The 15,288-nt window shown below is 69.8% G+C and overlaps 5 protein-coding genes across 5 annotated transcripts in view; 1 reads left to right on the top strand and 4 right to left on the bottom strand.

Annotated features, from left to right (window-relative positions):
* Window positions 1-2,872: 2,872 nt before the first annotated feature.
* Window positions 2,873-5,957, bottom strand: AURANDRAFT_19609 (hypothetical protein; the record flags this gene model as incomplete). Its single annotated transcript, XM_009034851.1, has 2 exons — window positions 2,873-3,086; window positions 5,401-5,957. Coding segments are annotated over 2 exons (771 nt in total), but the record flags the coding sequence as incomplete, so codon positions are not given.
* Window positions 5,958-6,080: 123 nt separating this feature from the next.
* AURANDRAFT_17513 (hypothetical protein) lies at window positions 6,081-6,374 on the bottom strand (the record flags this gene model as incomplete). Its single annotated transcript, XM_009034850.1, has 1 exon — window positions 6,081-6,374. A coding segment is annotated over one exon (294 nt), but the record flags the coding sequence as incomplete, so codon positions are not given.
* A 3,388-nt stretch (window positions 6,375-9,762) lies between these two features.
* Window positions 9,763-10,926, bottom strand: AURANDRAFT_11991 (hypothetical protein; the record flags this gene model as incomplete). The annotated part of the gene is made up of 1 exon (XM_009034846.1): window positions 9,763-10,926. A coding segment is annotated over one exon (1,164 nt), but the record flags the coding sequence as incomplete, so codon positions are not given.
* A 529-nt stretch (window positions 10,927-11,455) lies between these two features.
* Window positions 11,456-12,061, top strand: AURANDRAFT_5189 (hypothetical protein; the record flags this gene model as incomplete). The annotated part of the gene is made up of 1 exon (XM_009034605.1): window positions 11,456-12,061. A coding segment is annotated over one exon (606 nt), but the record flags the coding sequence as incomplete, so codon positions are not given.
* A 1,365-nt stretch (window positions 12,062-13,426) lies between these two features.
* The window catches only part of AURANDRAFT_61289 (hypothetical protein), a gene marked incomplete at both ends in the record, with an annotated part of 4,263 nt that continues 2,401 nt past the window's right edge, over window positions 13,427-15,288 (bottom strand). Inside the window, one exon of the mRNA XM_009034849.1 lies at window positions 13,427-15,146. Within this exon, the coding sequence (XP_009033097.1) occupies window positions 13,427-15,146 (1,720 nt within the window). The remainder of the gene's footprint in view (window positions 15,147-15,288) is intronic.

The raw sequence follows: 15,288 nt of genomic DNA, 5'->3' as shown, positions 1-15,288 counted from the left end.
TCTGGGAGATGGAATCGGGCACGAACATGGACAGGCACCCCGTGAGGAAGATGCGGCGGGAGACCTCGTAGACCATGAACATGAAGCAGCTCGGTTTGAACTCCTCGTAGAGGAAGCGCACGCTCTCCAGCGTCGGGTCGTTCGCCCGCACCTCGAGCTTCTGGAACTGGACCATCGATTCCGCGTGCCGCTCGAGCGCCTCGTGGAGGAAGTGCTCGTCCTCCTGGTTCGCCGCGTCGGCGCCCGCTTCGCCGATGGTCCGTCCTGAAGGCGTTCGAACCGTTTGATGGTCCACGTCGGGGTCCAGCCGCCGCCGTAACCGCCAGAGCAGGCACGCGAAGCCGAGGGGCACGCCGACGGGGTAGGCGACGATCGAGAACAGCACGTAGGGCAGCCACGCGTCGTGCGACGGGCTGTCGCAGCTGATCGTCGGGTCGATGCGCAGGACGTTGACACCCTCGCCGTAGCCGCCGTCGTACTTGGCGCACGCGAAATACCGCAGGCAGTACGCGGACGTCGAAGGCACGAGGACGTAGAGCGTGAAGAGGATCCAATACGAAGCCCCGGAGAGGATCTCGTCCCGCCGCGACCGATCCACGCACGCGTAGCGGAGCCCGAATCCGACCGCGATCAAGAGGACGAAGACGACGGGGAGCAGGGTCACGAAGAGAAGCTTGTCGAAGTAGTCGAAATCTCCGAAGCACTCCGCCTTGGCGAAGCTGATGAAGCTTAGATTCACGACGGATCCCAGCTTCAGGGCCTCTTCGAAGATGGCGGGAAAACGTACTTGCGGGAGCGACCACGGGATGCTGCACGCGATCTGGTACGTCGCGATGACGATCTTCACTTTCGTCATGACGTTCTGCTCCGTGGATCGTCCCGACGACTCCTCGTCGTCGGCGCTCTGCGTGTCGCTGCCGGCGGCCTCTCCATCTTCGTCATCTTCGTAATGCTCCTCGAGCTTTGCCTTCGCGATATCTTCGACTGCCTCGCCCTGGACGACTTCGCGAATCGCGTCGACCCCGTGACCCAAAACGGTGAAGAGGCCAAACTTTCGCATCACGACGCCGATGGCCGCGACGACAAATAGGACGGCCAGCACGGTCCCGATGATGTTGTCCCCGCGGGCCTCGATCTTGTTGCCGCAGTCCACGCAGCGGTTCGCGGCCGTGTCGTAGAAGTAGTGGGCCTCGCACGCGCCGCACAGCGGGCCCTTGTGGCCGCGCGCGCACGAGCTGTTGGCTCCGCCTTTGCACGACTCTTCGAGGGTGCATTCGTAGATCGACGTCGCGTCGATCGACGCGCGCCAGAAATTCTTCTTCAGGTCCATCGTCTCCAAGGTCGTGCGCGCGCCCTGGGGACAGTTCGCGCACGTCTCGACGCCGCCTTCGCACGCGTCGTCGCACTCGACGCAGCACTCCTCGCACGGCAGCGGCTGTTTGTTTTCGTCAAGGAGCTTCTCCTCGGCGTGTTTGGCGTACGTTCTCGAGTCCCAGTAGTAGTCCTCGCGGCACGCGTCGCAGTAGGTCTTGCCCTCTTCGAGCGTGTAGGTCGGAGCGAGACACAGCTGACACGCGGACTGCTTCGTGAGATTGTTGTAGTAGCCCAGAGGACACGGCGTGCAGGACGACGCCGCGGCACCCGAAAACGTCCCGACGGGACACGGCGTCGCGGCCGAGGCGCCCTCGACCGGCACGAACGTGCCGGGCGACGCGAGCTTGCAGCTTGTCTGACCGAGAGCGTCCGAGTACGTCCCGCGCGAACACGGCGTGCAGTCGCTCTCGCCGGCGGCGGAAATGGTCCCCGCGGGGCACTCGACGACGAGCGCGTCCGTCGTCGAGCGAGCTTCGGTAACCGCGACCTCCGTGCTTCCAGTGATGGTCGCCGCGCTCGACGCCTCGTCGATGGCCGCCGACGCGAGCGACGTGCCGGCCGCGCGGTCGTCGAGCGCACTTTGCGCGTCTCCGGTCGATATCGAAGAGAGCAGCGTGTCCTGGAAGCCATCCTTGAACCGGTCGAGGTCGAGTTCCTCTCCGGGAACGAGGGTGTAGTTCGCGTAGGCGACGAAGGAGATTTGATCGTGGTTCGCCGCCGTCGCGAGACGACGGCGAGCGGCGAGATGCACGTCCCGCGCTGGCACGTCGTAGACCTCATCCGAGTGAATGCTTTCCTGGACTGCGGATGCAAAGGCCTGAAGAGCCGCTTCGTCGTCGGGAAAGCGGTCCGCGTCCAAGCCCTCGAGCACGAGCGCGGAAGAGATCTCGACGGTGACCGTGGAGAGTTCCGCGTTCGTGGAGCCGGCGTCGACGGGTCTGCACGTCGCCGACTCCCGATCGCTGGTTTGCCCATCGGGACACAGCGTGCAGGAGACCGCGCCGGATCCGGAGTATCGCCCCGCGGGACACGACGACGGCGCGACGGCACCGTGGACCCACGCGAACTTGCCCGGAGGAGCGGCTTCGCAAGTGGCGGCCGCTTCGAGGTTCGCGTAGCGGCCGGGCTCGCAGAGCGTGCACGTAGAGGCCTTCGCGCCCGAGTAGGAACCGGGTGGACACTTCGTCTGTTCCGAACCGCCCTCCTCCTCGACGACGTAGCCCGCGTCCGCGATGACCGCGGCGAAGGCGCCCGACCGCGGGACGTACGATCCCGCCGGGCTCAAGTCGCAGGACGTTTGCCCGGCGCCGCTCAGAGTGCCCGCTTTGCAGGGCTCCTGTTGGGACGCACCGTCTCTGGCGACGTAAGAGCCGGCGTTCGCGAGGACGCACGACGTCGAGCCGTCCTCGGCGGCGTAGGAGCCCGCGGGACAGTTCGTACACTTGCTCTCGCCGGGGCGGCTAATCGTGCCCGCCGGGCAAAGCTCTTGCGAGGTGGCGCCGTCTTCTGAGGTATAGGAGCCCGCGTTCGCGATCGAGCACATCGTCGATCCAACCGCGCTCGCGTATTTGCCGGCCGGGCACTCGTCGCACGCGCTCTTGCCGCTCTCCTCGGCGAACGTGCCCGCTTCGCAGAGATCGCACGTCGTAGACCCGGCATCGGACGCGTAGGTGCCGGGCTGACACTGCTCGCACTTGCTCTGGCCGACGCCGCTGCGTTCTCCTGATTCGCAGCGGACTTCTGAGGTCGCGCCCGGCTTCGCGACAAAGCTGCCCGCCGACGCGGCCGTGCAGGTCGCCGATCCTTGCTTGGAAGCATAAGATCCTTCGGCGCACGGGGTGCACTTTGAGGCCGCGGCGCCTGAGTAGCTCCCGGCTTTGCACGGCACTTCTGCAGAGGCGCCCGTGTCTGCGCAAAAGTTGCCGGCTTCCGCGAGCTCGCACGTGTCCGCGCCCGGGCCAGAATATCGACCTGCGACGCAATCCTTGCAGCTCTCGGCCGCCGAGCCTGAGTACTTTCCAGCCGGACATTCGTCCTCTTTGGACATGCCCTGAGCTGCGACAAAGCTTCCCGCGCTCGCCAGCGTGCAAACCGTCAAACCTTTCTCGGCCGCGAAAGATCCAGGCAGACACTCTGTGCAGCTCTCGGCCGCCGAGCCAGAGTACTTTCCAGCCGGACATTCGTCCTCTTTGGACATGCCCTGAGCTGCAACAAAGCTTCCAGCGCTCGCCAGCGTGCAAACCGTCAAACCTTCCTTGGCCGCGAAAGATCCGGGCAGACACTCTGTGCAGCTCTCGGCCGCCGAGCCTGAGTACTTTCCAGCCGGACATTCAGCCTGCTTAGACATGCCCTGAGCTGCAACAAAGCTTCCAGCGCTCGCCAGCGTGCACGTCGATGCCCCCGGAAGCGCGTACTGACCGAGATCACAATCCGTGCAGTTCGCGGCGCCCGAGCTCGAATGCTTTCCAGCGGGACACTCCGTTTGGTTCGAGGCGCCTTCGTCCGCGCAAAAGTAGCCGGCTTTCGCGAGCTTGCACGTAACCGCACCGGAGTCGGGCTGGAACGCCCCGGGCAGGCAGTTCGAGCACGCGTGCGCGCCTTGTCCGGCCGTGTACTTCCCAGGTGGGCAGACTTGCTGCTCGGAAGCGGCCGCCCAGGGAACAAAGCTTCCCGCGCTGGCTAACTTGCAGACATTCTGACCTTTCGCATCGGTATATGACCCGCGCTCGCACTCGACGCACTCGGACGCCCCGCTCGACGAGAACTTGCCCGGGGGACAAGACGAGGTCTCGCCGGTGGAAAATCCTCCAGGTGGAGCGTCAGTCTCCACGGTCGCTGCGAGTATGCCTTCGGAGCTCAATTCGACGTCGACGGTCGCAGAGCCGAGCGCCGACCCCGAAAGCGTACGCCGCGAGGCCCAAAGCCTGCGCCGCCCCGAAGAGACCGCCTCCTCAATATTCCGCTGCAGTGTTCCGTCCTCGATCTACCAGGGACTGGTACGTCCCGCGCTCGCACATCGCGCACTCGCTCGCGCCGGAGCCGGAGAACGAGCCCGCGGGGCACGCGGTCTGCTCGGAGGCGCCAGCCAAGTCGACGAAGGACCCGCCGTCCGCGAGGGCGCAGCTCGCCTGACCCACCAGGGACTGGTACGTCCCGCGCTCGCACATCGCGCACTCGCTCGCGCCGGAGCCGGAGAACGAGCCCGCGGGGCACGCGGTCTGCTCGGAGGCGCCAGCCAAGTCGACGAAGGACCCGCCGTCCGCGAGGGCGCAGCTCGCCTGACCCACCAGGGACTGGTACGTCCCGCGCTCGCACATCGCGCACTCGCTCGCGCCGGAGCCGGAGAACGAGCCCGCGGGGCACGCGGTCTGCTCGGAGGCGCCAGCCAAGTCGACGAAGGACCCGCCGTCCGCGAGGGCGCAGCTCGCCTGACCCACCAGGGACTGGTACGTCCGGCGCTCGCACATCGCGCACTCGCTCGCGCCGGAGCCGGAGAACGAGCCCGCGGGGCACGCGGTCTGCTCTGATGCGCCGGTGTCGTCGACGAAGGAACCGGCATTTGCGAGGAGGCAGCTCGACTGCCCGGTCTCGGGTCCGTAGGTACCGACGCCGCACTCGACGCACGGCCCCGAGCCGGCGCCCTTGAAGGTCCCGACCGGGCACGCGCTGCACTCGCTCGCTCCGGCGGCGCTGCTCGAGAAGCCCGCGGGGCACGACGTGCAGGATGAGTCGCCCTCGGCGCTGAAGGTCCCGATCTCGCACTCGTCGCATGCGCTCGCGCCGGAGCCGGAGAAGTTGCCCGCGGGGCACACGGTCTGCTCCGAAGCTCCAGTGCTTCCGACGTAGAAGCCTTGACCCGCGAGCTTGCAGCTTGACCGGCCCGTCGACTCCTGGAACGTGCCGGTCGCGCAAGCCTCGCACTCGCTCGCGGCGGAGCCGCTGTACTTGCCCGCATCGCACGCCGCCTGCTCCGAGGCGCCGATTTCGTTCACGAAGGACCCGGCGTCCGCGAGCTTGCAGCCCGACTGGCCGGTCGCGTCCTGGTACGTCCCGGCCTCACAGTCGACGCACTCGCTCGCGCCGGAGCCGGAGAAGCTTCCCGCGGGGCACGCGGCCTGCTCCGAGGCGCTGATCGCATCGACGAAGGACCCGGCATTTGCGAGGAGGCAGCTCGACTGACCCGTCGACTCCTGGAATGTGCCGGCCGCGCAGTCGATGCACTCGCTCGCGGCGGAGCCGCTGTACTTGCCCGCATCGCACGCCGCCTGCTCCGAGGCGCTGATCGCGTCGACGAAGGAGCCGGCGTCCGCGAGCTTGCAGCTCGACTGGCCCGTCGCGTCCTGGTACGTCCCGGCCGCGCAGTCGTCGCACTCGCTCGCGCCGGAGCCGGAGAAGCTTCCCGCGGGGCAAGCAGTCTGCTCCGAAGCTCCAGTGCTCCCGACGTAGAAGCCCTGACCCGCGAGCGCGCAGCTCGACTGGCCCGTCAGCTCCTGGAACGTGCCGGCCACGCAGTCGTCGCACTTGCCCGAAGCGGAGCCGGAGAATGAGCCCGCGGGGCATTCGCGCTGCTCCGAGGCGCCCATCGCGTCGACGAAGGACCCGCCGTCCGCGAGCTTGCAGCTCGACTGGCCCGTCGCGTCCTGGTACGTCCCGGCCGCGCAGTCGTCGCACTCGCTCGCGCCGGAGCCGCTGTACTTGCCCGCATCGCACGCGGTCTGCTCCGACGCGCCGTCCGCTTGGACGAAGGACCCGCCGTCCGCGAGCTTGCAGCTCGACTGGCCCGTCTCGCCCTGGTACGTCCCGGCCGCGCAGTCGTCGCACTCGCTCGCGCCGGAGCCGCTGTACTTGCCCGCATCGCACGCGATCTGCTCAGAGGCGCCGATCGCGTCGACGAAGGACCCGGCGTCCGCGAGCGCGCAGCTCGACTGGCCCGTCGCGTCCTGGTACGTCCCGGCCTCGCAGTCGACGCACTCGTCCGCGCCGGAGCCGCTGTACTTGCCCGCATCGCACGCGGTCTGCTCCGACGCGCCGTCCGCTTGGACGAAGGACCCGGCGTCCGCGAGCGCGCAGCTCGACTGGCCGGTCTCGCCCTGGTACGTCCCGGCCTCGCAGTCGACGCACTCGTCCGCGCCGGAGCCGCTGTACTTGCCCGCATCGCACGCGGTCTGCTCAGAGGCGCCGATCGCGTCGACGAAGGACCCGGCGTCCGCGAGCGCGCAGCTCGACTGGCCGGTCTCGCCCTGGTACGTCCTGACTGTGCAAGTTGAGCACTCGCTCGCGCCCGGAGCAGAATACGACCCCGCGGAGCAGCTGGCGCACTCGCTCGCGCCCGCGGCCGAGGACTTGCCCGCGGCGCACTTCGTACACTGCGGGTCGCCCTCGGCCGAGAAGGTGCCCGCGTCGCACGACGTGCAGTTTGCGATGTTGTAGTAGCCATCGAAGGTCGCGGTCTCGACGGTCCCCGCTGGACACGTCCCCTCCGTGCAGCCGCTCCCCGAGAAGACGTCGCCGAAGCACGTGCACGCCCCGGTGCCGCCCCTACCGTCGTCGCAGGAGCCGCGCGACCGGCCGCTCCCCGCGACGCCGCAGGTGTCCGTGAGGCGCGGCGCGTTGCGGTCTTCGTCACCCCCTTGCGGGCACGGCTCGCACGTGCTCCCGTAGAAGCCCGCCTGGCACTCGCCGCACTGCATGACCACGTCGGGCACCTCGTGGTCGAAGCCGCCGAGGCACTGGCAGGACGCTTCGGAGAAGATGACGTAGGTCAGATCGCAGAGGCCGCTGCCACGGCAGGCAGTGTCGCCTTGCGTGCAGTAACCGTTCGCGAAGAAGTAGAGGTGGCCGTCGAATTGGCCCAAGACGAGGTCGAGGTCGCCGTCGCCGTCGAGGTCGGCGAGCGCGGGCGCGCTGCTCAGAGGGACGGAGATGGCGTCGAAGGGGTTCGCGCTACCGGTGACGGCTCTGTAGCTCGGCGACGTCGCGTTCCCGACGTTCTCGTAGTAGTTGAGGAGGCCTACCTGTTCGCCCACGACGAGGTCGAGGTCGCTGTCGCCGTCGAGGTCACTGAACGCGGGCGTGCTGTGGGAACCGACGGCGATGGCATCGAAGGGGTTCGCGCTGCCGGTGACGGCCGCGTAGCTCGGCGACGTCGCGGACCCGACGTTGTCGTAGTAGTAGAGGCCGCCCCAGTATTCGCCCACGACGAGGTCGAGGTCGCCGTCGCCGTCGAGGTCGGCGAACGCGGGCGCAAACGCATATGAAAAGTCGTAGCCACCGACTTTGATGCCGTCGACAGGGTTCGCGGCGCCGGTCACGGCCTCGTAGCTCGGCGACGTCGCGGACCCGACGTTCTCATAGTAGTTGAGGGCGCCTTCCTCCGCTACGCCCATAGTGAGGGTCCAATCGCCCACGACGAGGTCGAGGTCGCCGTCGCCGTCGAGGTCGCCGAACGCGGGAAAACTGAAGCCACCGTCGTCGATGCCGTCGAAGGGGTTCGCGCTGCCGGTGACGGCCGCGTAGCTCGGCGACGCCGCGGACCCGACGTTCTCGTAGTAGAAGAGGACGCCTGCCCATTCGCCCACGACGAGGTCGAGGTCGCCGTCGCCGTCGAGGTCGGCGAGCGCGGGCGTGCTGAGGTAACCGACGTCGATGCCGTCGAAGGGGCTCGCGCTACCGGTGACGGCCTCGTAGCTCGGCGACGCCGCGGACCCGACGATCTCGTAGTAGTTGAGAAAGCCGTCGAGGGATACGACGAGGTCGAGGTCGCCGTCGCCGTCGACGTCGAAGAGCGCGGGCGCGCTGTGATCCCGATAGATGCCGTCGCGGAGACTGACGTCGATGCCGTCGAAAGGGTTCGCGGCGCCGGTGACGGCCTCGTAGCTCGGCGAGGTCGCGGACCCGATGTTCTCGAAGTAGTAGAGGGAGCCCCACTCTTCGCCCACGACGAGGTCGAGGTCGCCGTCGCCGTCGAGGTCGGCGAACGCGGGCGCGCTGTAGGAACCGACGTTGATACCGTTGAAGGGGTTCGCGCTGCCGGTGACGGCCTCGTAGCTCGGCGACGTCGCGGACCCGACGTTCTCGTAGTAGTAGAGGTTGCCGTCGTCTTCGCCCACGACGAGGTCGAGGTCGCCGTCGCCGTCGACGTCGACGAGCACGGGCTTGCTGTCGAAACCGACTTCGATGCCGTCGAAGGGGCTCGCGGCGCCGGTGACGGCCTCGTAGGTCGGCGACGTCGCGTTCCCGATGTTCTCGTAGTAGAAGAGGGCGCCCTCGTATGTGCCCACGACGAGGTCGAGGTCGCCGTCGCCGTCGACGTCGGCGAACGCGGGCTTGCTCCAGGAACCGACGTCGATGCCGTCGAAGGGGTTCGCGCTGCCGGTGACGGCCTCGTAGCTCGGCGCTGTCGCGTTCCCGACGTTCTCGTAGTAGTTGAGGGTGCCGTCGTATTCGCCCACGACGAGGTCGAGGTCGCCGTCGCCGTCGACGTCGGCGAACGCCATCTCCAATTCGACGTAGATGCCGTCGACCAAGTCCGTGTTCTCGACGTACTGGTGCTCGTTCCCCCAGCAGACGGTCGCGTCCCGCAGGACGCAGAGCGCCGACGCCCGGGCGGCCAGGAGCGCCAAGACGACGCTTCTCGCCATCGCTTCACTTCACCGGCCTGTGGGCGAGGGGTGTCGGCGGTCGGCGGAGCGCGCGATGTGGGGGCGGGGGAGGGCGGGCTGGGCGACGTGGCGGTCGGCGGACGAGGGCGTCGGCGGTTCGGCGGGATCGCGTTCCGACGAGCGGGCGGCGGGGCGCGCGCGCGGGTACAGAGGCTGGCGTCGGCCAAGTCCTCGAAGCAGAGCGCCGAGGTCTCGACGACGCCTCGAGGCCTCGGCGTGGGGCGTTGAAGAGACGCGGCGGTTCGCCTACTGCTCGTTTTCTTTCGCCGCAGAAATTCGTGTTCGGCGTCGACGAAGCAGGGGGTTGATGTCCCGCAGATGGCCGGCGGCGGAGCGTGCGTGTCCGTGAGGCCCCCGAGGGCTGATGACGGTCGCGGGTGGGGCTCGCGGCGCGGCGACGTCGATATTCGCGAGGCCGACGGACGAGCAGTGGCGCACAATGCTCGATCGCGCTCACTGATCTTTCAGTGTGATGCTTCACAAACTGTTCATCTCAGCGTTCGAGGTCGTCGTTCGGGTGTGGTCGTCGATAAGGTCGTCGAACTGCACGAGCGCCTCGAGCTCGACGTCGTCCGAGAATGCGAAGAAGTCGTCCAGCTGCACGTTGACATTCAACTTGCCGCCGCGTTCTGCGACACCTCGAAGTTCCCAAAAAAGGCGCGAGCCACACCGCTCTTCGTTAGCCGCGCTGCGTCGGCCCCTACTGCTTGTACTTGCCCGCGGCCCACCAGCGCGCGAGGCGCGCCATGGCCTCCTCGACGTCCGGCGTCGCGCCACAGTAGGAGATGCGGACGCGGCGCTTGCCGATGGCCTCCTCGAACTCGAAGTCGACGCCCGGCGTGATGGCGACGCCCTCGTCGTCGAGGAGGCGGTTGCAGAGGTCGACGGAGTCGGCGACGCCGTAGGCGCCGAGGTCGGCGTAGACGTAGAACGCGCCCGCGGCGGGCGCGACGTGGGCCGCGTCGACGCCCATGCGCTCGAGCGCGCCGAGGACGACGTTTCGGTTCGCCGCGTAGCGCCGGACGTGGCCGTCGAGCGCGTCGTCGACGTCGTCGAACGCGGCGGTTGCGGCGATCTGCGACACCGTCGGCGCGTTGATGAAGAGGTTCTGCTGGAGGCGCGCGACGGCGCCGGCGAGCTCCGCGTCGCCGGCGGGGAGCACGAGCCAGCCGACGCGCCAGCCCGTCATCGAGAAGAACTTGGAGAAGCTGTTCACGACGACGGCGCCGGGCAGGTCGACGGCCGACGGCGACGGCTCGGCGCCGTAGGCGATGTGGTGGTAGATCTCGTCGGAGATGAAGCGCACGCCCGCGCCGTCGCAGGTCGCGGCGAGCGCGGAGAGCTCCGCCGCGCTCAGCGCGGCGCCCGTCGGGTTGCTCGGCGACGACAGGATGAGGCCCGCGATGCCGTCGCCCGCCGCCGCCGCCTCGACCTGGGCCGGCGTCGGGAACTCGAAGCCGCTCCGCGGGTCGCCCGCGTCGCCGGCGAGGGGCACGGCCTCGCAGCCGAGCGACCGGAGCACGTTCCTGTAGCACGGGTACGCGGTGCTCGGCACGCCGACCTTGTCGCCGGCGTCCCAGAGGGCCATGAAGCTCAGGACGAAGCCCGCCGAGGAGCCCGTCGTGACGACGACGCGCTCCGGGTCGACGGCCGACCCGTGGCGGTCCGCGTACCATCGCGCGATGCGGTTTTTCAGCTCCGGCAGGCCATTCGCGGACGTGTAGCCCATGGCCGCGTCGACGGCGAGCTCGGCCTCGGCGGCGCGCCGCGCCGACGGCGGCGCGGGCGACGACGGCTGGCCCACCTCCATGTGCATGATCGACGCGCCCGACGCCTCGAGGAGGTTCGCCTTGTTGAGCACCTCCATGACCTTGAAGCTCGCCATGGCCGCGGCGCGGCGCGACGAGGCCAAAGTGCGCTGCGAGCGCGCGGCGGCGGCGCGGCGGCGAGCTGCGAAGGCGATTCGGTGGCTCAGGAAGCGCATGCTTGCTGTTGCAACCATCATGCGACGGTGCAAGGCAGATGCAAGGCGGCTCAGATGCAGCTCGATCGGCTCGTTCACAAGAAGCGCCACGCTGGCGGCGCCGCAGCTCCTCGCGCGCGCCAACTTCAGCCGTTTGAAATCTAGAGCGTGCAAGTGCAATGGTGAAGGTCGAACGCATCCCCAAGAAGGCAGCCGCCGCCGCGAAAGCCAAGGCGAGCAAGGCGAGCACGCCCAAGGCCGCCAAGCCGGAGGGCAGCTGCAAGATCGAGGTGCTGCCCGAGGCGACGAGCCGCAAGGCCGCGAGCAGCAAAGCCAAGGTCAAGTCCGCGGCCGAGGAGCCGTACCCGGACTGGGCCGCGCCGTCGCGCGAGGCGGCCGTCGAGGCGACGGCGGCGCTGTCGCTGCGCACGGCGACGTCGAGCACAAGAAGGCGACCGAGCAGCGCAAGTCGATCCTCGACTCGCTCGTGCGGACGATCCTCTCGCAGAACACGACGGACAAGACGTCCCTCGTGGCCTTTGAGCGCCTCAAGGCGGGCCTGCCGACGTGGTCCGAGGTGCTCGCGGCGCCCGCGGGCGTCGCCGAGGAGCTCGTGCGCTGCGGCGGCCTGGCCGAGGTCAAGATGGAGCGCGTCCGCGCGATCCTGGCGGACCCGCGCGTCGCCGGCCGGGGAGCGGCCGGCGAGCCCTGCCTCCAGTGGCTCCACGGCGAGCGCGACGACGCCGTCGTCAAGCGCACGCTGTCGTCGTTCAAGGGCGTCGGCCCGAAGACCGTGTCCTGCGTCATGATGTTCACCATGGGGAGAGCGGAATTTCCAGTCGACACGCACGTGCTCCACATCGCGAAGATGTGCAAGTGGCTCCCCGAGGCCGCGACGCGCGAGAAGGCCTACGAGCACCTGAACCGCCGCGTGCCCGACGAGGTCAAGTTCGCGCTCCACGTCCTCCTCGTGGAGCACGGCAAGTGCTGCACGCGCTGCGCGAAGAACGGCAAGCTCCAGAAGAAGGAGTGCGCCCTCGCGGGGCCCTGCCCGCTCCTCGACCTGAGCTGCCGCTAAGGAGAGTGGCTTTGTCTTGCGAGTGTGTATTATGAGTCGGGCGGCTCCGCCTCAAATGTCGGCGGGCCGGGAGGCTTCGTCGGCGGAGGCGGCGACGGCGCGGCGTTTCCGCGGCGCCCAGAGGTCGTCCTCGGAATAGACCTGGGTCGCACGCCGATTGTCGACCTTGAGGGCCTTGCTCGCTGCGAGGCCGGGGTCCTTCTTGGGCCGCGCGGAGCGGGCCGCGACCGCCGTCTCGTCCGCGACCGTCGGCGCCTCCGCGGCCGCGGCCGCGGGCTCGGCGTCGTCCGCGGGCGCCGCGCCGGGGGCCGGTCGCTTGAAGGGGACCTTGATCTTGAACGGCGCCGGCGCCGGCGCCGGCGCCAGAGCCGCCAGCCGGTCGAGGACGCCGCGCGTCCGGGAGTCCGGCGCCGGCGGCGGGCCGGCGATCGCGACGAGCGGCGGCACGCCCGCGGGCTTCGGGAAGGGCTCCACGGAAGCTTGAATGGCGGGCTCCGCGGCGACGGGCTCGACGGCGACGGCGGGCTCGTCGACCGGCCCACGCGCCAGAAGGGCGTGCACTACAAGGGGCGCGGGGCGCCGGGGGACGGCCACGTCCGCGGCCCGCGCGGGCGCCTCGCGGGCCGGCGCGGCGGCGGCCTGGTGTGAAACCGGGAGCTGCGGCACCGCCCGTCGCCGCCCTTTGTATTCTTCACCGGCCCGTTCCCGGGCCGCCGCCGGAATCAGGCCCACGAGCGCGGTCTCGAAGGCGCCGTGGGGGCCGCGCTTGCCGCGCGCGAGCGGCAGGTACTTGCGCTTGCGCATGTTTCTGAACCATTCCGAGACGTAGACGAATGGCGCGCCCCAGGTGTCCGCGAAGGTATGGAGCAGCTCGTTCGTAGGGTACGGGTGGTCCGCGTGCTCCAAAACCCACTTTTCGAACGCCTCCGTCGTACCCGTCCGCGGTACGAAGCGCGTTGAAGGCGCGGCGCCGCTCCGCGCCGACGCAGAGCCATCGACGGCGGACTTCTTCGCGAAAGTGGGCTCCGGCGCGGCGGTCGACGGCGCGGCGGTCTCCGCGGCCTGGAGCAGAAAGTAGAGCCCGTCGAGGGCGGCGGCGCCGCCGCCGGTGATGTGTGCGGCGGTCGCGCCGTGCGTCTCCATGTGTTTCAACTACCCGTGAAGGGGCGGCGCCGTTGGAAGGGTTCCCCGCGTCGCGCCGCGGCGTCTCCTTTTTGAAACCGGCTGCCGGAGTGGGTCAAGCGCTCGGGTCAGACCTTCGCCGCCAAATGTCCGAGCGCGCGGTCCGTCGCCACGCCTGCCGGCGGCCCAGTCCGGCGCTGGAGGCCTCGCAGGAGAACACCAACCGAGTTACCCCCCGGCCTCCTGCTCCCGCGCCCGCGCCTCGAGGGGTCGGAAGAACGCCTCGGCCGCGTCGCTCCAGAACGTCGGGCCGGGCACGGGCGGCGACGGCGGGTCGCAGGTCCGGCGGCCCGTGCCGTACTCCTTGCGCACGGCCTCGGGCGTCGCCGGCTGGGCGCAGGTGCGGCCGAGCTTGGCGTTCGTCGCCGCCGCCGTCGAGGCCTCCTGGCTGCCGAAGGAGAAGGAGAGCTGGCAGCCCCGGGGCCCGCGGCGGCTGCACGCGTCGCGCCAGAGGACGTGGACGAAGCTGCTCTCGTAGTTGTGGACGACGGCGTCGCACTTCGCCGCGAGGCGCAGGGACGCGAGGATGCGCGCGAGCTCCCCGACGCCCCGCTTCCAGTCGCCGCTGTTCGCGCCGAGCTTCTCCGAGCAGCGGAGGCCCGGCCGCGGCGCGGGCCGGAGCAGGGACCGCTGGTCGCTCTTGCGGCAGTGGCTCGACACGGCGCCGAGGCTCGCGGGGGCGGCGTGGATGCGCGCGACGCCGGCGACGGCGGCCGCGTCGGCGACCATGTCGCCGTCGTCGCTCATGAGCAGCACCTCGTGCGGCCTCTCGGAGCCCAGGAGCCCGAGGAGCGGCAGCGCCTCGGAGACGTACTGGGGCAGGTCGACGGCGAAGGACCGCGTCTTGTGGATCCTGAGCCAGCGGTCGTAGAGCTTGTCGCCGTGGCGGATGTGCACGAACGCGCACCGGCCGGCGGCCGCGGCCGCGCGGAACGACGGCGCGCGGTCGTAGAAGGCCCGCTCCTCGGCGGCCGTCGCGTTGCGCAGGCGCCAGGCGGGCCGGTCCCAGAGGGCGCGGTGGAGGAGCGTCAGCCGCCGCTCGCTGTCCCACCGCTCGTCGGGCTCGGCCTCGCGGAGGTCGAACGCGCGCGTCACGTTGGCGCACCGCGGCGCGGGCGCGGGCGGGTCGCCGCAGAGGCTCGAGTGGGGCGGGCACCGGGCGAAGAGGGGCGTCGACTTGTCGCAGAGGCTCGCCGCCGCGGACCCGAAGACGGCGAAGCGGCCGCTGTACGCGTTCGACGGCCCGAGCATCGTCGCCGTCGGCCGCTTCGCGTCGCCGCGCCGCGCGGCCTCGCCGTCGAGGCGCTCGACGGTCGCGCGCGTCGGGCAGCGGTTCCAGGGGAGGAAGAGGCACTCGAAGCGCCCCCGCTCGTCGCCGCAGAAGCCGTCGGAGCCCTGCGCCATGTACCACTTGTCGATCGTGAGCGGGTGCTGGATCGTGTAGCCCCGGCGCAGCGCGTCGAGGCCCACGTGGCCGTACTTGCCCACGGTCGCGCCGAGGGACGCGAGCTGGCCCGTCGTCACGACGGCGTCGCAGGACCCGGGGCCGAACTGGTGCCGCCGCCACGCGGCCGCGAGCTCCGCCGCGGACGCCTCGTAGCGGAGCTCGACGGCGCCGCCCCCGTCGAAGGGCTCGCGCGCGAGCGCGTACTCGAGGCGCGTCGTCAGGAAGCGGTCGACGGCCGCCGCCGCGCCCGACGCCGCGTAGGCGTCGCCCGACGCCGACGGCGCGACGGCGACGATGGTCTCGGCGCGCGCCGCCGCCGCCGCCGCGAGCGCCGCCTCGAGGCCGTCGACGCGCACCGTCTCCTGCGGACCGTCGCCGCCGCTCACGCGCCACTGCTGCGAGGCGTCGGCACCGGCGAGCGCCAGCAGCAACACAATCAGGCTGCCCATTGTGTCACTTCATCGCGCTTCATTGAACGGCAAATTGAAGAAGGGGTTATATTATGGCTCGGGCCTGACCGTGCTCAAGGCAGCCCGATCGATGAGCATGTCCCACCCCTAATCAGTCGGGCAGCCCCTAATCG

The sequence above is a fragment of the Aureococcus anophagefferens genome (genome assembly GCF_000186865.1).
Source record: "Aureococcus anophagefferens unplaced genomic scaffold AURANscaffold_2, whole genome shotgun sequence".
Classification (NCBI taxonomy): Eukaryota; class Pelagophyceae; order Pelagomonadales; family Pelagomonadaceae; genus Aureococcus; species Aureococcus anophagefferens.
The sequence above is the reverse complement of the archived record's forward strand: the minus strand, read 5'-3'. Positions and strand labels throughout refer to the sequence as shown.